General features: G+C 40.3%; 1 protein-coding gene across 7 annotated transcripts in view; it reads left to right on the forward strand.

The window, feature by feature from the left end:
- LOC119647598 (rho guanine nucleotide exchange factor 7) overlaps window positions 1–23979 on the forward strand; it is a 112050-nt gene that overhangs the window by 30768 nt on the left and 57303 nt on the right. Inside the window, exons 1-5 of one of the 7 annotated variants that reach the window (XM_038048624.1) lie at window positions 7467–7933; window positions 21979–22326; window positions 22385–22585; window positions 22639–22879; window positions 23211–23307. In XM_038048624.1, coding sequence (XP_037904552.1) covers window positions 7896–7933; window positions 21979–22326; window positions 22385–22585; window positions 22639–22879; window positions 23211–23307 — 925 coding nt within the window. In that variant the 5' untranslated portion in view covers window positions 7467–7895. Of the gene's footprint in view, window positions 1–7466; window positions 7934–7956; window positions 8019–21978; window positions 22327–22384; window positions 22586–22638; window positions 22880–23210; window positions 23308–23979 lie in introns of those variants that run through there. The other 6 variants (XM_038048633.1, XM_038048666.1, XM_038048658.1 and 3 more) reach the window with 6 other exon arrangements.

The raw sequence follows: 23979 nt of genomic DNA on the forward strand, positions 1-23979 counted from the left end.
TATAGTTTTTGTTTTTCTGTATTTTTATTTAAAATTTTTAAATCTGAAACTTACTGGCTCTTAATGTAGCTAGTAACTTGTGATTAAATATACTTAGTGACATATAATTCAACGCAATAAATTCTTTCCTTATTCTTCTGTTTTAAACTTATGGAAGTTTTTATTGCCTCTTCAATTCATCTATTTGTTTTAATTTTAAATGATTGTATTATTGTTTTACCTCTTTTGAGAATGTGATAACCACTTCACTTTTAAATGCCTATAAACCTACTAAAACCACTACGACCTACGTCAAGGAACCAAATCACTAAAACTCAATATTATGATTATTTACATGTGATGTATGCAATCACTCCCCCTGAAATATCAACTATGATGGATTCTCTCAAAATTTTGTTTACCATTACGTTTGAGAAAAAAGATTTGTTTGTCTAGTTTAAACTTAGCAGTATAAGTAAAATGCTCATCCTATGTCTAGATGTGTTTATTTTCATTTTCCCGTAAGACTTCTTGATTTTCTTACATTCAACCCAGCATCCTACATTAAATCTACTAATATCAGAAGCAGAGAATGTTTACAACCATCAAAAGCATCATCATTACAAAGTTGTTTAAGTTTTGCGGTTTTAGTGTGTTTTATTTATATCTACATATTCGTATGTACAAGAACTATATTGTGGACTTAGCACGACTGAGATTTTCACGTTCATATGGTGTAAACTTAGAAACAGTACGAACACTAATATTTAGCAACATTATTAAGTTTTGAGATGATTAAACGGGAAAATTTGATTATCGTACTATCGTAGTATGTATAATCTGTTGAGATTATTTGGAATTGGAAATTCAGTGAGGAGATCTCAACTTCCTCAAAGCCACTAGCATATTTTAGGTATTCAAATAAATATTATTGCAAGAAATATTAGGCAATACTTTGTTGGCAGTAATTTTGTACATAGATTTCCAAATCCGTATTATATCTTTAGCTAAAATAATTTGTATACGTATCTGTATGCTAGCAATAGGGTCCAGGGGAATAGGCCCTCTTGACATTTAATTGAAGTTGATTGTCATATGGAACCAACGTTAAATTATGACGGATTTAGAAGAGTACCGCAATAGATATTGCTAAAAGAGTGTCACTTAAACAAGAATGATTTAAAAGTATGCACATGGCCCGTTTACAATGACAAGGCGCAGGGATCACCGTCTCTTTTCGCATTGTCTACGAGGCTCTTGACTTAGTGGTAACAGTCATGGGGTCCCAATACTACACTCTCCTTCCATTCATGAATAGAATAGGAGTATTTGCAAAAGCGCTAACGATGGATACCACAAAAATTAAATTTCCATAAGATCTTGCGTGTCAAGAGATAACTAATTATCACAAATTTAGAGGGATCAAACGCTACACTATTTCTTGGTCCAATATCTGGCTCAATCCTTAGGGTACAAAAGCTGAAACTCAAGGCTAGTGAAACTTTTAGGATATATTGTGTATGCCTAGTACACATAAGTACGCGTTTGCATTATTTCAGCTAGAAGGCGATCAGGACTCTTGCGTTACATATGTGCAAGTTCAAATGAGCCTAACTTTATCTTTTTGACGAAATCGGAAAGCTATCAGCTAAGAATCGAAGAAGCGAATTGTCTTATAAAATGATCAGAAAATTTTCAGTTGTTCCTGTGCCGGCCTACTTACTTTCGAAACATCACCATCATCATCAACGGTGCAACACCCGGTATCCGGTCTAGCCCTGCCTTAATAAGGAACTCCAGACATCCCGGTTTTGCGCCGAGGTCCACCAATTCGATATTCCTAAAAGCTTTCTGGCGTCCTGACCTACGCTCCATTTCAGGTAGGCTCGTCTTCTTTTTCTGCCATATATATTGCCCTTATAGACTTTCCGGCCTGGATCATCTTTATCCATACGGATTAAGTGACCCGTATCCTATTGAGCCGGATTTTATCCACAACCGGACAGTCATGGTATCGCTCATAGATTTCGTCCTTATGTAGGTTACAGAATCGTCCATCCTCATGTAGGGGGCCAAAAATTCTTCGGAGGATTCTTTTCTCGAACGCGGCCAATAGTTGAAGTGCAGTACAGATGTGCAGCCCAATATCTCCCGATTGCCGCCTGCTCGATCTGGATGAAGGCAGTTTAGTGGTTCTTCCCATGATGTCGATATCGTCAGCATAGGCCAGTAGTTGGGTGGACTTAAAGAGGATCGTACCTCTTGCATTTACTTCAGCATCACGGATCACTGTTTCTAGGGCCAGGTTAAAGAGGACGCATGATAGGACATCCCCTTGCCGTAGACCGTTGTTGATGTCGAATGGTCTTGAGAGTGATCCTGCTGCTTTTATCTGGCCTCGCACATTGGTCAGGGTCAGCCTAGTCAGTCTTATCAATTTCGTCGGGATACCGAATTCTCTCATCGCCATGTACAGTTTTACCCTGGCTATGCTATCATAGGCGGCTTTAAAGTCGATGAAAAGATGGTGCAACTGATGCCCATATTCCAACAGTTCTTCCATCGCTTGCCGCAGAGAGAAAATCCGATCTGTTGCTGATTTGCCTGGAGTGAAGCCTCTTTGGTATGGGTCAATGATGTTCTGGGCGTATGAGGCTATCCGGCCTAGCAAGATAGAGGAGAATATCTTATAGATGGTATTCAGCAACGTGATACCTCTATAATTGCTGCACTGCGTTATATCTCCATTTTTATGTATGAGACAGATAATGCCTCTTTGCCAGTCGTCAGTAATTGATTCACTGTCCCATACCTTGAGCACAATTTAATGAACTACTTGGTGTAACTGGTTGCGTCCATAATTAACTAATTCGGTTGTAATTCCATCGGCTCCTGGCGACTTATGATTTTTAAGCCGATGAATTGCACGGACTGTTTCTTCTATACTTGGTGGTGTCAGTATTTGTCCGTCGTCTTCAGTTGGCGGGACCTCCAACTCGCCAATGTTCTGGTTGTTCAATAGCTCATCAAAATACTCAATCCATCGCTCTAATATGCCCATTCTGTCGGAAATAAGATTTCCTTCTTTGTCTCGGCAGGAAGAGCATCGAGGTGTATATGTTAAGGCTTCATCGTGCTGACTTGCTGGTAAAACTTGCGCGTCTGGTGCGGTTACTCCCTGTACTTTTCGAGTGCACAGACCTGTTGGTTCTCCCAGGCTTTCTTCTTTTTCCGTGTGCGAAGTCGCTTCTCCGCTCGATGAAGTTCGTGATAAGTCTCTGCGCGTGTCTGCGTTTTTTGAGAATGCAACATTACTCGGTATGCGGTATTCTTCCGTTTCGTAGCTAGCTTACATTCATCGTCAAACCAGCCGTTCCGACTTTTTTGCGACTGGGGCCAAATATCTTTGTGGCCGTATCAATGACAGCGTTCTTCAGGTGGTTGTGAAGATCATTTGTTGATACTTCATCTCCAGGATCTCTGTTGACTGCGGTTATTGCGGCATCCATTTCGCCCTTTTAGGTGTTACGGAGAGCTGTGTTGTGAATGGCTTCAGTATTCACTCTCACCTGATTGTCAGAGGGGATTCTGTGTGATATTGTAAGTCGAGGTCGAAGCACTATGCCAACGGGATAGTGGTCCGAGTCTATATTTGTCCCCCTATATGTTCTGACATTCATCAAGGCTGAGAGGTGCCGGCGTTCAATCAGCATGTGGTCAATTTGATTGAAAGTGGTACCATCTGGAGAGGCCCACATATGTTTGCAGGACCGCTTTCCGCGCAAACTAGGTACTTCCAATAACCCTTTCGTGCGATACTGCTAATCGGATAATGCGCAATCCATTATCATTGGTATCTCTATGTAAGCTATGGAAGCCCATGTATCGCCTGAATACGGGCTCCCTCCCTATTTGACTACTGAAATCTCCTAGTGTCATTTTCATATCATATTTGAGATAGGTTTCGAGGGTCCGCTCAACTGCCTCGTAGAAGGTATCCTCCGACTCTGCAGTCGCCTCTGAAGGAGCGTGAACGTTTATGAGGCTTATATTTCTAAACTTACCTCGCAAGCGCAGAGTGCATAGCCTTTCACTTATATTTTCAAAGCCGATAACAGCAGGTTTCATTTTTTGGCTGACTAAGAAACCTACTCCGAGCACATGGTTTACTGGATGGCCGCTATAATATATCTTCAGGAAATCCATCGCATCTCTTGCAACACTGTTTCATCAGCCTTATATTGGGACAGGGTATCTGCCAGCGCTCAGCAGCATTCGGTCTGTACAGGAAGCGCACGTTGCATGAGAAAATGTGCAAATCGTTTACCCGTTTTCGTTGCCGGGTTCGTCGATTTGAAATCCATCTTGTCCGAGGCTCCTTTCGTTGCTTCGTAACATCGGTTTTCTGTGTAGGGCTGTTAGCCCTACCAAAACCCCAACCTGGAGGACCAGTTGGTACATTTTATCCCGTTTTTAGGCGCGGGAGACTCGCCTTCATCCTTCTCCGTCTGCAGCTTTTCGTTACGAAAGAGCTCCCAGCGGTCACCACGTGGAGGTGGAGATAGGGTTTGGTAGTAGAGCTGTTGGTGTTGGTTCAGCAGGCGTTTCCCAGGTTTTATGTTCCATCGTGGGTACCAATCCACGTTTCACCTTGGGACCTATACTACCCTTTGATCGCCGTCTCATCATATTCGAAGCAATAAAAATACGAGTATGTTCAATGCTCAACAACATTTCCTGACACCAATCAACATAAATCTTTTTTGCGGTTTGGTCAAACTATGTGGTATGCACCTGGAACAGATCCTTCTCACACCTAAATATGCCAAGAGGGGCCTCTATTTGTCGGTAGGTCACATGCCAAACTTCGGTAAACATGGGGCGCACAGCATCGATTGATTCTCGGAACCACAACCGATTTCACTAGACCCTTTACGACCACGACGAAATCTACAAATCAATTGTAAAGTTTCTTTGATGATGTTTCATTGCCAAAAGTTACACGAAGCGATTCTATGCACCGTTGTTGAATAATGCCTAGTCGATCAATCTCTTAGTTGCCACTGGTTTCGCAATAACAAACGCTCACGTTCACGAATACAGTGAGGCCACAATTCAGCGAGGCTAAGACCTTAAAAAATAACCTAACTATTGACGATTGGATTTTCTTGTTGTTATGTAATAGAGGCGTTGACCCTCATTTGCCAATGCCATGCCTGCTATATCCTATGCTGCTTCGTCGGGTGTTGTTCGTTAAGTACAAGATGTTTATAATATATCAGATAGGATAGACTAGGATAAGACCGGGCTAACAATTGAAATAATGAGGCACTTTCTTTCCGTCGAAACTTGAAGTTTCGTTTTTGGTTGATAACGATCCTTAGATGTTTGCGCTCCGATTTGGAATCGAGGGCTTGGTTATCGATATTGGTCTTTACGGAGGTTTTCTTTCTTCGTTTGGTGACCAAAACTACCTTAGTTTCACGCTCCGCGAGTGTGACGGCGACATTTTCCAACTTGGATCTAATTTCCTAGATTCCTTTTTTTGCAAAAATCTTGCTCCTTTTAATACGTTGCGTCATGATTGTAACGCCAATATCGTCTCCGGCCATGTTTTAAGTGAGCTGTAATGTCAGCATGTCGTTATACACTATACGCCAAAGGTCGTGGCCGTGTGTGGTTTTTCGGGACTTTTGAGCTCCGAATCGTAGCATAGCACCTCTTCCTGGAGAAATGGCATGATACCAGGTTTTTGGGAGCTCTTAATTTGGCTAAAGTCTTGATTAGTTTCCTCTGTCTGCAGAATTAAAGGCATTCAATAGAGCTAAATGGCGAAACCGATCACGACGAGCCGATCCCGCTTGTGAACGGGACAAAGGCTGAAGAAAAAGAAGAAGCTCTTTGAAATCCTAATGATTTCTCGGGGTGCCCGCCTTTATTTCCTGCGATTGGTATAAGCCTATTGTAAGTTATCTGTTCTGAGTAGTTTTCTCAAGGTGTTTAAAATGGGGGCGCAAGGTCGCATAGGCAGCTGTTTGGTTTGGAAATCAGTATCAGCTTCTGATATCTCTAATGCGCCTATTAAGTTTGGTTTAATACATGGTTGTTTTGAATAAAGGTGTGGTTATTTGGTGATGCCTAAGTTCGTTTGTAAGTGCGAATCACAGTTGTATTGAATCTAGAATTGACAACAGGTTGGAAGTAGAACGTCAGTGTTTAATAATGTTATAAACATTGACGTTATGCAATTTACACCGCCTTTTTCGGTCTAGTGGTGGGTGCAAGGTCTATCTTCTAAATTGGAACAAGCAACGCCAAAGGAATATCCTTCTAAATTTCTCTTAGAGTATAGGTCGTCAGATTATCTCGATTCCCATGGTAACAAACAATCGTCTCCGATGAGGCTTCATGTGACAATAGATTTAATTTTTTTCGCATAAATTTTATGCAACAGACGAAAATCAGAACTGTGTTGAACAGTAGGAAAATACATTGAAAGAGTTGATTAGAGATGTACTGTATCATTGGGAGTACACAGCTTCATTGCCCGTTTTATCGAAAACAGTATCGATTCTCAATTGGTAAGATAAAAGCTACACAAAAATGATGTATCGACAAATCTGTGAACAAAAAGTGGCAGGTTGACTTGCAAAAATATAAAAATAAATGGTAATCGGCAATCTAGATTCAGATATTGCAAAAAGCGCAGATCATTTGATGCCGCTTACAATGTATAGTTTGGCTTTCAAGATTGGACTTGATTCTTTTTAGATATTTTTTTTGCGTTTGTTTAAATGTTTCCCTTAATATGCGAATACACCTGCGAATTTCCGTATTCCTTGATATTGGCTTACCGCACATGCATTCGAATAATTTATTCACGTCTAGCTTTCTACATGCGGTTCAATTACTCCCAATAGTGCACATTTCCCTTTCAATAGTTCTATGATAAAATCAGGGCATTCGAGGTGGAACAGGGAAAACTATTCACTTTATGTACGCCTTATAAAAATTGAGTTACGTTCCTAATTATACACAAAAGTAGCACTAAAAATCTAAGAAGTCTAAGTCGAGAGATCAACATTAACACGTCAGTGAATGGGTTTTCCATTTTTCCTATTCAATAATTTTTTTGCTCTTTACTCGTGCGCCTCACTGAGGTATAAAAATAGGCTTTTTCCAAATATCTCGTATCTCACGAAGAGATCGAGAAAATTTCAAAACGTTGATCGTCTCGCGGTTTGCTTTATTGCTTATTTGAGCGACGACGACGGCTTTTCACTTGGAAAATCGGAAAAACGTCTTAAGGCATGTGTGACCCGTGCTACTACATAGTAGCACTTGGTCTAGAATAACACCGATACAATTTTTCTCGGCTCTCATCTCGCCTCATCTCATCTCATCATAGATCCAAACAAAGTGCTTTTAGATGCTGTTGCAAGAAGTAGATACTTTCTTTTTATTTCACGCTGATCGCACTCGTTGGAGTTGATTAAAATTTTCATTCAATGTAATTATGAAAGAAAATTTGAAGCTTTTAGTAATCTTTGTGACGAGTCTGCGATGTCGATTGTTCCCGTGGTGCAAGTTGTGCTTAATTTATTGAATCGAAAGAAAAATTCAGTAATATTTGTTGTAGTGGGTTGAGAAGTCATAATAAATTTTGTTTCTGGGGAAAACAACAAGACAGTTAAAAATAAAAACGGCAAAAGTTCGGTTTTTCGCCAAACATAAGTTTTGACCGAGTGCCAAAATAAAGACGCGATCATTGCCGTGCGATAAGGTTTGAAACGCGTGTGTGTTTGAAATTCTTTAATAATTAATTTGCCGCTTGAAGCACAAAATGTGATGTGACGTTTCATTGAAATCGGTGCATTTAAATGTGATGTGAAAGATCTTTGCGAAGTAGTCAATGGATGATAGAAAGAGTTTCCCAAATGTGTTGCACTTGCAGGTACACACACGAGTACTATGTAATTTTCTCATGAAATTTCCCCGCGAGATGGTCGACCTTGTTGCAGCACGTTTCAGCCACTTGTGTAAACTTAAGTTTGCTGCTAAATGTTAAGTTTTATTAATTATCAACAAATTCCTTCCAAAACTGAAAATAGCACTGTGCGATTGATCTGTGGCTGTTTGCTCATTTATTTAAAATTACTAAAGAAAAGATTAGGAATTCCACCTTACTTTTTGACGAGGTTTTGAAGGTTTACGTATGCCTGTGTATACTCAAAATGTGAATTGATGCATTTACAGATGTTAAACCAAGAAAATTGCAACTTAGAAGATAAATGCGAGCTCGCAGATTTATGATGCATTTATTATGTCGAAATAGTGTTTGTTTTTAAGCTCTTAAACTTTAGGTTTAGAGGCACCGTTTAACTGCAACATCGGAAGCACTGGATACACTCTGTAGATTAGCAGTTTCGAATAAAAGTGTCGCAACAATGTTGAATGTTGAATGGACATTTTAATTATTTTGTGACCTCATGTCCTATCATAGTTGAAATTTAATGGTTTCCACCATGAAGCATGATTCAAATTGAGTTAGCTTAACATCGGAAGTCGTCCTTTTGCATCGAACGTTTGGCAGATTACCGCGTATTTTTGGTCAGTACATACAATCTGCTATTTAGTGAAAAGTGAATTGTTCTTGATTGATCACACCGAATTAAAACGTTTCTCAATTTTCGGCTTCCCCTATGGTTAGTCTCCTTAGGCTTGTTTCACACGTATACGGTTCCATTCAATTCGGTTCGTGTTCGGATCTGTTTAGGTCACTGTCGATAAGTGAAAGTAAAACCTATTCGTTTTGTGGGAGCATTCGGTGCTATAAGGTTTCAATAAGGTCTCGAATCGAAACCAAAACATCGTTTTACACTTGCCGCAATTGAATACAACCGTATACGAGTGAAACGAACCTTTCGTTGGGCTTTTAAATTCTCCTTTCGGGATTTGATCCCCGTTCGTTGACGGGCCTTTTAACTCGTGGAATTTGATGAAAGCAGATAGATGTTGGATCATCAAACAATTTGAAGAATTTATGGTTGGGTAGAGTTCATTACGTCTCCACTTCCTTGATTATACCGTATTCTTCTTGGAGAATTTCTCGTTCACATGTTTCGATCTGTTTTCTGATGCACGCGTTGGTTTGTTTCACAAGTATTCGGTTTCATTCGGTATACGGTTTGGTTCGTTTTCGGTTCTGTTTAGGCCGACAAGTGAAAGTAAAACCTTTTCGTATTGTGGGAGCATTCGGTGCTATACAGTTTCAATTAGGTACCGAATAGATATTGAATTGAAACCAACTGAAACACCGTTTTACACTTGCTAACAGCAACCAAAACAGGACCGAAAACGAATCGAACTGATTGGAACCGTATATGTGTGAAGGGAGCATATACGTCCATCGTTGGTATTCATGTTGTTTACAGCGCATATTACTATTTTTTTAGATTCCCAGTTGGTTTTTTCTGCGGACGCTCATCAATTTCGTTGTGGTGAAGAAAATGCCTTATGAGCAGCCATGGCTCATCGCTGAATTTCAGGATATTCATTGCCGTTACTGAGGGGGGTTCCTAAGTAGCCCAGTGCTGTAACATAAAAAAAAATAAAAATTCAAACCGTGTTGTATTGGTTGCAAATATGCATATTTCGGCGACTACTTGCCACCTTCTTCAGTGTTTCGGTAGTGTTGAGCTTCATTTGCCATGATTCCTAGTTTCGGTAATTATATTTTAAAGTGTGCTACGTTTCATATGATTGTAAGCTTGATTGGTATCAATAACCAGTTGGTGCATGCCAATGCCATATTTCCAACATTTTGCGTTGCCGATCGTTTGGATCTGAGTCACCCTGATATTCCCCGATGATGTTGCCAACAAAATCTTTCAGTTGCCTTTTAGGTGCTCAGCTAGTGTCTGATAGATGCTGGCAGCTTAGCAGTTTTAAATTATTTGGGACTGTTTCTATGGCCTCATAATTTGGAGTTGTGGGATCATAGTTTCCATTTAAGTACTTATGAAAAAACAAAAGTTCTTGTCAGTTTTCGAAAATATTGTAGTCATTACGATTCATCATCATCAACGGCGCAACAACCTGTGTCCGGTCTAGGCCTGCCTTAATAAAGAACTCCAGACATCCCGGTTTTGCGCCGAGGTCCCCAGGATTTTATCCACAGCCAGACGGTCATGGTATCGCTCATAGATTTCGTCGTTATGTAAGCTACGGAATCGTCCATCCTCATGTAGGAGGCCAAAAATTCTTTGGAGAATTCTTCTCCTGACCGCGGCCAAGAGTGCGCAATTTTTCTTGCTAAGACCCCAAGTCTCCGAGGAATACATAAGGATTGGCAAGATCATTGTCTTGTACAGTAAGAGCTTTGACCCTATGGTGAGACGTTTCGAGCGGAACAGTTTTTGTAAGCTGAAATACGTTCTGTTGGCTGCCAACAACTGCGCAGATTTCATCGTCGTAGTTTTTATCAGTTATGATTTTCGAACCTAGATAGGAGCAATCAACGGTCTCAAAGCTGTAGTCTCCTATCTTTATTCTGCCCGTTCCGGTTTGATGTTGCTGGTTGGTTTTTGGTGCTGACGTTGCCACCATATAATTTGTCTTGCCTTCATTGATTTGCAGCCCAAGATCTCATGCCGCATGCTCGATCTAGATGAAGGCAGTTTGTACGTCTCGGGTCGTCTTCCCATGATATGGATATCATCATCATAGACCAGTAGTTGAGTGGATTCAAAGAGGATGGTGTGCCCCTCATATTTACCTCAGCATCGCGGATCACTTTTTCCAGGGCCAGGTTAAAGAGGACACATGATAGGGCATCCCCTTGTCCTAGACTATGGTTAATGGCGAATGATCCCGAGAATGATGCTGCTGCTTTTATCTGGCCTCCCACATTGGTCAGGGTCAGCCTAGTCAGTCTTATTAATTTCGTTGGGATACCGAATTCTCTCCTAGCCGTGTACAGTTTTACCTTGCCTTATAGTGGGACAGGGTATCATCTGGCTGCTTGGCAGCTCCATCTCTGTACAGGGAGCGCACATTCCGTCTGAAAATGCGCAAATCGTTATTCCGTTGTCGTTGCCGGGTTCGTCATTTTTGTGGCTTCGTAACTTCTCCCCCAACCTGGAGGAATTTGTCCCGCTTTTAGGCGCGGGATACTCACTTTCATTCTTCTCCGTCTGCAATTTGTCGTTAAGAAAAAGCTCTCAGCGGTCACTACGTGGAGGTGGAGATAGGGTTTGGTAGTAGAGTTGTTGGTGTTGATTGAGCAGGGGTTTCCCAAGTTTTATGCTCCATCGTGGGTACCAGTCCATTGGCCATTGTTTCCATCTCCGTTTTTAAATATTTATTTGTTTTACAGCACTGAACGGTCTTCATGGTTACCTCAAACAAGCCTTCCGACTTACTATTTGGGTGGACCACGTAGAGTACTCCTGGACCATTGGAATTCCTTAGGATTTATACTTGACTGGAAATTAGATACTACTATTTCACAATCATCTTTGATTTGTAATCTAACAATAATTGCCAATGCCATTGAAAACAAAACCATTTGAATTATTGCTAAAATGTAGTAGCGATTTCAAATTTTATTGTTTAGATGACCCATGCAATAGACGGATGCAAAGGGAGGTTTTGTTAGGAACAACCTCACGCATTTTCTCGAAAATGATTGAATTGGTTGTCACGAGGTCTGCACAATCATATTTAGACAATGAGATTTGTGAAAATCTACTAACTAGATCTAAATCTAGGTCTCTAAAGTAGATATCATTGCATTAACCGCTTGAATGAATTTCATGAAGTATTTCACCATATTTTCGAAATCAAGTGATAAACATGCCATCATTTGTTGGAGGAATATAATACTGAAGAGTTTGGTATTCAGGCACTATAAATATATTATCCTTTTTGAAATTACCGCGTCGAACAACATCAAAACTTGACAAAAACACATTATCTAAGGCAAAATATGTGCTCAGAATTTCCTACATAAGAAAGCCATAAGACCTTCTACACCTAAAGATCTTAGCTTGCGGTTTTCGACTTGTTTGTGTTGTTTTTGATTGGCGTAGGTTCCTAATTTTCCATTATTGTTCAAAATCCGTTTGTTGGGGAGAGCCCTGGCTCAGACTTACAATGGGACTTACTGTGCAATTTTCTCGCTCAATATTCTTGTGGGTTGATACAGGGCTTCATTAATTAGTTAGCTGAGTTGCTCTCCATCGATTTTAATTGGTCACTTTGATGACGCTGCATTGTTGAGATTTTGTTTATTTTGTATATTGCTTTTTCATCGTCTAATTCTCCCTTGTTTCCTCTCTACGTTTTTAAGATTTTATGTGAAACAAAATCTTATTAGAATCGAGACGGTGTCTGTCTGTCCGTCTGTCTGTCACACCCGATTTATTCGGAAACGGCTAGACCGATTGTCACGAACATTGGAGAGAGTATGTAATCTGGTGGTCCCTTTACATGCAGTAAGTGGCGCCATCTTGTGTTAAGTTTAAGGGGGGGGCTCCCCATAGATGTGAATGGAGGGTACAAATTTTTTTTTCACAGAATGTAGCCATGTGGGGTATCAAATGAAAGGTCTCAATTAGTACTTTGCGAAACTGATATTTGATATTGGGTGAAACATAGGGGAGTGAGGGCTCAAAATATGACCCCCAAAAAGTGTAACAGGTCTCGTTCTCAGAACCTATCCAACCGAAAAATCTGAAAAAATCACAGTGGTAAATTTCTACGAAATCTAGGCCTCAAAATATATCCGGTTCCGATATCTGCACAAATAAAGTTAATAATAGTATATTTCCACATTTTAGAAATTTACCCGGAACCCCCTCCCCCCCCCCTTATGTTTGGTCAAGTTTGAAGAAAATCCAACTATTATTAACAAAGTTATAGGGGGTGAAACTTTTTGTGAATTTCGTACACTCTACAACCTTCATGACGTCAGTTCTTATGAATCGGGTTCCAGAGAATTATTTTGTTTTAAAATAGTTATCGTTCCGATGCTTGTAGTTCTTCTAAATAAAAATAAAACTAGGTAGCTTGTTTCTACTACTGGTTAGTAAATACGTATTTCGAAAGCTACTTACTCTCTTCCTCAGTACTTAGCTACCTTAAGTAGCGAAAGCTACTTACTCTCTTCCTCAGTACTTAGCTACCTTAAGTAGCTTAAGTACTGAGGAAGAGAGTAAGTACCTTTCGAAATACGAAGCTACCTAGTTTTATTTTTATTTTGTTTTAGTTTTTTAGTTATTTGTCAATCAGACATGTGTGTATATAGGTATATAATATATGCGTGCTAATGAACTTTGCGGGTGGTGCCTAATTCAAATAGATATAAGAAGTAAATCGGAAATATGGGTACGATCAATTTATATACGTGCATATATGTGTACAGTATTCGGAAATAAGCAGTTTGTTTGTTTAGGGTGAGCGTAATATCTACGGCTGTAATATGGACGTATGTCTCGTAGTTTGGAAAAATATGAAGGAGTATGTTGGATTTGTAGCTATATAGGGATAGAAAAATGTGTGTTGAAATTTCTTACATAAGATGAACACAAAACCTTTATACCTGAAGCGCGAGCTTCCGGTATTCCGACTTGTTTTCTCGCTTCCCTTGTCTCTCCTCTCGAATTTTTTCTCTCTCTCCTCTGCCCCGAATTAGTACAAACAAAGAGGATGTCGGACATGCTTATTTTCAGGAACTTGACATTTTAATTGAAAGGTTCTAAGGTTCACGAGATCAATGATGATAGATCCAAAATCGGACGGTGTTAAACAAAACCGATGAAATTGAAATTGATGTCTAAAATTTGAAAGACTCGTAGTGATTGATTTTTTTAGAAAAAGTTTATCCGGGAATAAAATCCATGAAGACATGGTGAAAGTCTTCGGAAAGAATGGTCCTTCGTATGCAACAGTAACAAAAGTGGCAGCTTATTTCAAAAGTCGCCGTAGCAACATTGTACACGGAGAACATGTTGTTCAAAAAGTGCTTGATGGTCGTTCAAAAACTGTTCCTTATATTTTTTCAGGACTTTCTGATAACCCCACAATTCTCCTCTACTGTTCTCCGCCAGGTGCTCCTGGGACGACTCATTGGCCATCTTTTGAGTGTGGACTCCAGTGCATGGCGTAACCAGCAATAGAATTGTTGTCCCTCCTCAATATGTGACCTATCCATTGCCACTTCCGCCTTCTAATTAATTTCTCCACCATTGCCTGGTCTGTGCGCTGACGAAGATCTTTCTTCTAAATGGTATTGAGTGAGCATACCCCAATGACACTTCGCAGACAAGTGTTGGAGCTTTGTCCCAGATAGCGGCACAGAAAGAACATTAGCACAGAAGAGTCTCAGCATGGCCTTGTTGTTGAAATAATTGTATTTGAAGATTTGAACAAGGCTGCGAAAGGGATCTAGTGCTCTTAATGCGCCGGGCGACATCCTGTTCGGTGTCATCGTGGGCAGAAACCGGTTCCTTGATAGATAAATTGGTCAACGTTTTCGATGATCTGTCCATTAATGTAAATATAAAGAATGCAATGACCTGTCAGGCTGAGACCTTGTTGGTGTTTAACTTCATTCCGACCATTTGGCCAGTGCCTATGACTCGGTGAACAGATATTATCATCGTAGTCGAGATGATTGGGGGAAGATATCGTAATCCATTGAACTCTTCCACTTTCTCCAGACAAGGCAGCATGAAGACCGCCACCGATAACAAGAAGCAATAATATTAACAAAACGCAATCTTGGCAATGAAAAGACCATTATGACGCTTCTTCGGGACGTGGCCGATGACGTAGTAACCGCGAAAATACTATTTTTTACGTTGCGGTCGCTAAGACCATGTTTCCCCATCACATGTCCGAGCAAGGTGTTGTCAAAACCCACCTTGGCATTCACATCAATCATCACGATCACAATGTCACCTTCAGGAGGCCTCTTCTGAACTGCGTGTAATTACCCACAGAAAGCATTCTCGCTCGAGTTAGAGAGGGCGAGCATTCAGCGGACCCTCGACTCCATTGTCAAGGAACTTGCGCATATTCCAGAAACCAATCATAAACCGTTTTCGATAACCAAAGATTTTCGGCGTGAGGTTACGGACAGGGACCCGAGGCGTTGTTGATGTTTCCATAGCAGTAACGCTTCGAAATTTGCAGGTTGCTAGCATACAAATTTCTATGTCTTTTATTCTCCTTTTATGACAAGCAGGGAAGATTTTGAGCGTATTCTTAAGTCCCAACTCAAAGGGCTATAGGACTACAATGGATAGAAATAAATCTTGTATTTCTAACGCCTTTCTTATAAGATAAGATTATTTATAAAGGGAACTCGACCATCTATAAGGCCACTTATTTGAATACCATATTTGCATGGTTTATTCACCCCTGTATTATTTTTTAATCATGCCCCTTGATTTTCATTGCAAAATTGAACTCTTTTGTAGGTGCCCGCCATATAGTTTTCTAGGTTGTTATGCATCCAAGATTATATAAGAAGATAAATTATTTACTGAGAATCTTTTTGGCTTACTTGCGTCTGGAAATTATTCATTGTTCTTTTCGCGTGGAGATTTTCTCTATAAGTGTATCTAATTTTTGTTTCTGGTGGCAATACATCCGCAGTATATCAAAAACTATACTCCCCACATTTTATTCGCACATCCTGTTGGAAACGAACATTTCTCTTTATCTTTATTACTGAACTGTAGGCTTTTTCATACAAATTCTCCCCATCTATTGGAGTACTACTGCAACACTTATCGTGTCATAGATTCATTTTATGACTATTACCTCGTTGAAATATCTATTTGCATCTGTAAACATTGAACATGTAAAGAGCGCGAGAGAAAGGCATCGTTTGCTGCCAACATAATCCATTAATAGCTAGATGGGCATACCATTGTCAAGGCAAATTACGAGTCCTTCTACTTAGTGTCTCTTGGGTCTATTTCGTCGTTAATTAGTTGTGTATGTTAAGTATTCAGTTTATTTCACGCATGTCTGATGATATGATATTGTTGGCAGAGCTTTCGATGTCATATACAAACCATTTTATGTGCACCACAAAGCCTAGAATTGTCGACACATTTGATTTGATAAATGAATGTAACGGATATTGTGGCATTGAAATTTTATTAAAGAAATTGTTAGGGGAAATGTGAGGTTTGAAAGGGACTTTGAAGTTGAAAGATTGAAAGTGAAAAAAATAAAAAGAAAAGAAAAAAAGTTTACTCCTAGCAGCGTATGTTGTTTCACTACTTCAACCTCTTAACGGCTTCGTATGGCTGTTACTCTTATCACCGATGCATTCAAAATGCAAGTCTCAGCAACAGCAAATAAGAAGAGAGATCCATGAGATAATAACAGACAAGCAAATTGGGATGGCAATCTGTAGATGTTATGTTGGGAATATCCGATGTGTCATAAAATTGGAATTTATTTCACAGAATCTGAGAAACAAAATTGAATATAAGAATTGTAGTCTGTATTTGTAATATAAATTTTCGTTCGATAGGTGAATGGAGGTTCAGGGCAACACCGTTGTTATGCCTATGGCGAAAGTGTTAGCTTGATAAAGTAATCTACAGAGTAGAACAAGATGTACATGAATCCTTCATTCACGACCTTGGGAAGTGAATGCTACCATAATCGTTAAAATGTATTGGACCCTGTAATGGCGTGGTGGATTACGCGATTTCCAAAGAAGATCCGAATTGGCCAAGGTCAACTCAGTCTGGTGTACGAACTTAGGATCAGGTAGTTGCTGCTTCAAGAAAGGAGATGAAAACTTACAATGTTTAGTAAAAGGCAGTGCAAATCGTATGCTTCAATAGTCGCAAGTGCAAGCGGTCTGAGCTATCAATCTTGTCATGACGGAGCATCTAGGTAGCATTGATCCTATTCCGCACTCGAAGGACCTTTGTTCTCAATCTTTCGAAAGCAGTCTGCCATGGTGATATAAACAAAACTCTTATCGCCAAAGAAGGCAGCCAGTATTATTTTTACTTTTGCTTTCTTTCGCTCGCCTTGTCCTGTAGGGAATGTCGGTTTGTGTCATCCTGCTTTGTCGAGGCGCGCTGGATTAATTGATTGATATCTTCATACCGCGTTTGCTCCACCGCGTCTCAAATGGGTTTCATAAAACTGCCGATACTAATATTCCGCGTTTTGATATCTTGCTTTACTAATAGTTATGCGTTTCTTCGGAAGTATCTTTTGTACTCGGCTCGATCCTGCTCCTCTTCATATCTGCTGCATGTGTAATACAGAATACACTCGTAGCACCCAGTACATTGCATCAACTCAATATCACTTATAATGACGAAATGGGATTGTGGTGGCCAAAAGACCACCCTAAGTGGCCGGAGACAACCAAGAGGAAAGTGCTATCCCAAAATCCTAAAAGATGGTAAAATTTACCGTCGATGCGTGCTCGCATGAATCTATTTTAGGCAGGCCCGGGAAAGTGGGGCCTATTGTGGTTCACAATTTCGTTTTGACGTGTCGGATAGAAAAACAATAGTTTCTCAGCATTGTTCTCGGCTAGGCTCCACGTGCACTTGACTTCATCTTCCCAGTTATAGATGCAGTGTACCTTTGCCCCAATTTCCCTTCCCACTTTGTGGAGTAGTTTCCTATCCTGCCTTCGGTAGTATACCATAGCAATATCATTTCGTTATTACATTCCTTATCAGCCGATCTTTGAGTCGAAACGCATCTCCCACATTTCATTGAGTGGGATGTGTAACGTGTTTATTGTGTCGACGAGTTTGTGCTGTGTGATATGCGTGATATGCATTACTGATGTTTAACACTTTAGTTGGAGTGGTTCGAATTCGCTGACTTAGCCGAGTCTAATCGTCTCTTTTGTGATGAATAAACTGACTGACACATTTGAGTGGTATCACCCATGAGTTATTCATCTCTATACTTGGGTGGTATGTTTCCACCGCGAGAATGTAGGACAGTTCAATATAATGTGCCGGGGTGTTTCGTCCTTTTCACAATAAATCCCTAACCTGTTTTCGTAGAGAGCAGTGGCCGGTTATTAGACCTATTAGTGTCCTCATTTTCAGTCCTAATCTTCTATCTTGTAGTATTAATTTGCTATGCCTGTAGTTCTCTCAAGCATTCTATCGATGCGGTAATTGATTGAGCTCTCACTCTCGTATGATTCTGACAGCTGAGGCTTTGCTGATTCCAAATGCAGGTTCCACAAATGGTGCTTGAGATCCCTTTCTTGTGAAAGCATCCATCGCCTCATTGTCATCAATACCTTTGTGCTCCACTATCTATTTGAACACTATCTTATTTTGGACAGCCGGGATTTTGAGGCTCTGCTGGTTTCCCCATACGAGTTTAGATCTGGTTTACAAGAGAAGAAACAGTTCAGATCTGGTTTAGGGTGGTGTGATCCTTTCAATGCCACCTGACTGTCAGCATATGGATTTAAGCATGTTCGTACTTCCCCTGTGAATTCTCCCAAATACACGGGTTTATTACATGCCCACCTTAAAAACAATGTTATGTTGACCTGCGAGCTATGATATGTCGTACCTCGGGTTGACTCCATGTATCTCAGATTCAGTCTCGTCTTTTGTCTGCAGTACATAGTTCCTCAGATGATTGTCATTCCAATAATACCAGTTCTCTCTAATTATCGTGGTATTTCAGTACTGTAAAATCACTATCTATATCCAGGGTTGAATTTGAGTTTGGATTTTGTACAAAATACTCCAGGTCAGTTTGCTTTGCTATGGTCCCCAAATGTGCATGTACAGGACTCGTAATGGTGTCTGTATCCCCATTTTCGTCAACTTCTGCAGGATGTTGTACGTTTCGTGACTACAGTGAAAGTTCAACCAACATTTTCTAAATCAACTAGAGTGGGGAATTTCTGGCCAGCACTACTCCAAAGGGGTCTAGAAATAATTTTAGGTTTCCTTTTGAGATCGATAAGGGACAGTATAACTTTGAAATACTTATTAAGGTGAGGGAGGCGAACAAAAGTGGCCACACCTACTCTTCCAGACCAATTTGCCTAACATCCTTGGCATTTAAAACAGTGGACCAGGTCCTGGATAACTAGATTTATAATTAGGGTTCTAATTTACGCTCATGTCAACATGTTTACTGGGCAGTCTAAGCCTCTGTTGGCTGACGGATGTATTACGCGATGCAACAGACATCAAGGAAATAGCTATGTGTGCGTTTTTGGATATCGAAGGCGCCTTCGTCATCACATCGCATGCAGAATGCCGTAATTTCCAGGGTAGTCAGGAGCACTCAGGCCTTTTGGATCATATTTCTATTGTCATGAACATAATCGGAAGTTGTCCACAGGGTGGGGTTTAGAAGTGTTAATAAATACCGTCCAAAGTAATGCAGATGATATTGTTTTAATCTGTATGAATAATTATGTCACAGAATCCATTTCAGATTGAAAATTATTAGCAATTGCTGCAGGAGGGCGGGGTCGGGCATAAATTCACGTGAGACGGCCATAGTACACAGTATTCACTAGGAAGTGTAAGTTTGATCGCATGAGATCCATTAGACTGCATGATATAGATGTTGATATTTGGGAATTACACTAGACCAAAAACTACTTTGGAAAACGCGGCCACTGACAATTTACATGTGAACTTCATATGTCTAAATCTAAAAAATATTGAACTTCTTTCTAGGCGTTATCCCCGTACTGAAACTGAGAATTTCAAAATTTCAATTCAATGAGAAATCTTGACACATAATGGAGCAATAGGGTGAATGGGATGTTGATCCAAGGAAGATGTACTTTGGATCAATGGGTACTCCTATACCTCCTCCCCCTAGATAATAATAATAATCGTTGGAGCAACAATCCATATTGGATCAGGGCCTTGAAGTGTGTTGGAGCTCTTCATTCAAGAGCGTAACGGTACACTACAGTACACTGTAGGAGGCAATGTGGTCAGCATTGCGTTCGCCTGGGATTATTACTTTCGTTTGATTCAGGTAGTCATTCACAGCTGAGTCGACTGGTATTCGGCAACCAGTCACGACAACAAATCCCTCTGCCATCAGTGAGATTTGAACCGCGAACTTCCGTTACGGCAGCCCAGCACTGTAACCACTTAAGCGCTCCGGGCCCTCGATCTCCAAATTAAATATATTGTGGCGTGCAGTGCTGTCAGATTACGTGAGTCCGGGTATAGGACAGCGGAGCCATACGGTACTTCGAGGACTCTGGGCGTTTTCCGCGGGCTACGCCAGACTTCGCGGGGAACTTTGCTGTGGACTTTCCAATCAGGGCTGAATGGAAGACCTGCGGTTTCACCGACGAATGAAAGCTAACCTTTGGAGCTGGGGCGGGAGCCTTCTTGAAAACACACAATATAGACGAGCCTTTTGGTCTCCCAGGTCTCGTCGGTTTATTCCAAGTGGAAATGCTGGCGCTACTGGAAGCCTATCGATGGCTGGGACATGATCTGAGCTCCAAGCGTATCATAGCCATTCTGACCGATAGCCAAACGGTCATTCAGGCCTCGTGGCGACATTCTCCAAACAGGGCAGGAACAGTCTGAACGGCATGCTAAAGGTCACCATCCTTTGCGGTCCCCAGTCATAGGAACTTAGAATGGAATTAGCAGGCTGACGGACTAGCTAGACGGGGCTTTGTTTTTGGCAGTTCCTCGGTGGGCACAGCCGGTGTCCCGCTGCGTTAAGGGTGGAATCTACTCGCATTAATTAGTGGCCGTGGACCTCAGATGGCGAAGGCGCACCACCTGCGTCAAGTCAAGGAGTATTTAGCTCTCCTGCAATATTCTATCGTGATAGCTCAACGGGTGCAAATGCATACACGATTACAGCGGTCTCCACGTACCCTACAATTCGCATTGACGAAGCTGCGGAGAATAGGGGGAAACCCTTAGGCACTTCTTTTGCGATTGCCCAGCTCTGGCTAGAGCCAGGTTACGGACATTATGTAAGTCAATCCTTGAGGACCTCAGGGAGATTTCAAGCTGCAGGGTGAATGCTGTAGGCTAAATCTGAAAATATGAGCCTCCAGGATTTGCTCTTACTACACCAATCGTGGTATTAGGAGTTTGTAACATCAAAACGGCTCATCACAGCGCTAATGAAGCTTCTCGGAGCGGCCACTTATACCTACCCACCAATGAGTAAGTGCATATACCACTGCATTTTAGGCGGGAAATTATGCCGCAGATACGTGCACTTATTTTAACCTCCAAAGGAAGAGCAAAATATTGCGATCTTAATCAACAGTCGAAAGTGATCATTTCTTTAGCGGGCCCATTCTCAGAAGCTACCCAACTGAAAAATCTGTAAAAGATCAAGAGGCTGCCACTATAGGGTGCCTAGGAAATACCGTCTATACCGATATCCTTTCAAATAAAGTTACCTGTTACTAACAAAAGTATAATAGGTCAAAGTTGTCGCTTCTTTGGAAATTCAAGAGTATGAATGTCAATATCACCCGAAAGTGGATACTCTTACATAATATATGCATATATTATGTGCCAGGAACTTAAAGGGGAAACGCATACTCAAATGTCTTTATTTAAGAAATACACAAAACCTTTCATACCTGAAGCGCCCAGCTTCCAGTTTCCCGACTTGTTTGGTGCTGCAAATTCTCACTTAATAGTACCCAACAAAATTTTACCTTGGTTTCTTTTAATATTGTGAACAGCTTCGTTAAAATTGAATTTTTTCCACTAAAATCTATCTTGCTGTTCACTTTTATTCCGCTTTTGATCCTAAAATGTTTATAGTTCAAGAATAATTTCATTATCAAACGCAATATTTCCACATCTAGTTCTTCAAAAATTGTTCAATCGTAAATCTATTTTTGTTCGTTGTTTCAAGTCCTTTGATGATCACTTTTATAGTCATCGAAAATATGATCTTCCAGCTCATGATATTAATATGTTTTCTGGTTCTATATCATTACAGAGACGTTAGTATGGAGCAGCCGTACATAGTTCAAGCTGAGTACTCATTTCGCGGCGACAATAACGATGAATTATGTTTCAAAAAGGGTGATATTATTACGGTAACACAACGTGAGGAGGGTGGCTGGTGGGAGGGAACTTTAGGAGATAAGACGGGCTGGTTCCCAAGTAATTATGTGAAAGAGTACAAAGCATCCCTTCCGCTATCAGAGACGATCCGGCCACCTGAAGAGATTCAAGAATACCGGTCGGTAGTTTTTAAGGATTTACTGGAGAGTGAAAGAGCACATGTTGCTGAAATTCGAGGATTGTTAGAAAATTTCCTGGAGCCCTTGGGTTCAAGTCAACTGTTAGTATATCGGAATTATGTTTGTTGTGCAATGAATAATTATTTTTATTCTTTTCAGTCTCACACCTGACGAATATTCGCAGCTCATGTGCAATTTCGTCGAAGTCGTCGAAACACATGAAGAATTACTTAAAGGCCTTGAAGAATGCAACGATCGTGTCGGAAAACTGTTCCTAACAAAAGCGCCCCTCATGAAATCTATCCATCAAGCCTACTGTGCAGCTCATCCACGTGCCATTGTGATTCTCGATCGATACAAGTACACATACTTTTTCCTATGTCATTTTGTAATATATTTCTTTATTATTCTAGAGTTAATCTGTCTACTTTTCTCCTTCTTCAACTTCTTCACAGAAATGAGTTAGAGTCGTTCATGGAACGACAAGGTGCCGCGTCACCCGGTTTATTAGTATTAACGACAGGACTTTCAAAACCTTTTCGACGACTCGATAAGTATTCGGCAATGTTACAAGAGTTGGAAAGGCATATGGAAAGTTCTCATCCTGATCGTGGTGATACACAACGTAGTGTCGCTGTGTATAAGGATATTGCTGTAAGTTTGATTTTATTTATGATTCTGTTCATAAGAGACGATATCTTTTATCACGATCAAAAAAAGATCAGAGAATATATAGGATAGATTTTATAACCTTAGGTAAATCGGGCACAGTCTCTCATAAACTGAATGGAGAACAAAATTTCGTTTCATAGCCTGTTTGCTTTTAAGTTTATGGTGGATGCCGACTTCAATTACTCAATTACTTTTCTCAAAAATTATAATAGAACATTTTTTATAGATGAATTTAAGATAAATTTAGTTTATTCAACATTTTTTCACAAGTACCATCGACTTTATAATTGAGTTGTTTACATTTGATTCACAGGCAACATGTTCTGCAACTCGCCGCCAAAAAGAATTGGAACTTCAAGTTCTAACCGGTCCAGTACGCGGCTGGCAAGGTCAAGAACTTAGTACGCTAGGTAAGTCGAATTGTGTATTTAAAATTGTATTCTTACATTTTATCTCTTCAGTTAAACACAGACTTTGTTTTGAATTCTTACGCTTTTGATTCCATAAACACTGACTGCCGGTGGCGCTCGTCGTTCATGTTTTATGGCGCTACTTACTAGAAGTGTGAAAATAGAATTTTGCGACTGTGACCTTGTAAAATGAAGTAGGACGCATACAAGTTAGATGACCTATTTGAGATAATTTTCTTGCATTTCATTCTATTTCTTTTCCAATGAGAAAATGGAATGTGATATATTTTGGCAATTAAAAAAAGTTAATAGGAAACTGTGCAGGATATACAAACGTTTATTTGTTTTGGCATCTGCTGGATTTTCCCCTTTTCACATTGACTTCCGTTCAAAAATGTGACGCGTGTAAAAATCCCCTACGATCTATTCTTAATGATCAACGAAAGCTCTTACTTTCACGTATTTTAAATAATGAAATTTTTGAGCGTCACATTGCACATTTATGAAGTCTATAAAAAATTTCAAAAATAGATTTTTGTTCGAATTTTGGGTTATTGTATCGGAGAATGATGGCTGCCAATAAAGTTTCAGTTATCGCAATAAGCGATTCGGAAGTGCTATGAGCATTCTTGACGGTTTTTAAAACGTGCTTTTCTCTACTTCGAAAAATTT

The sequence above is a fragment of the Hermetia illucens genome, chromosome 1 (assembly GCF_905115235.1).
Source record: "Hermetia illucens chromosome 1, iHerIll2.2.curated.20191125, whole genome shotgun sequence".
NCBI lineage: Eukaryota > Metazoa > Arthropoda > Insecta > Diptera > Stratiomyidae > Hermetia > Hermetia illucens.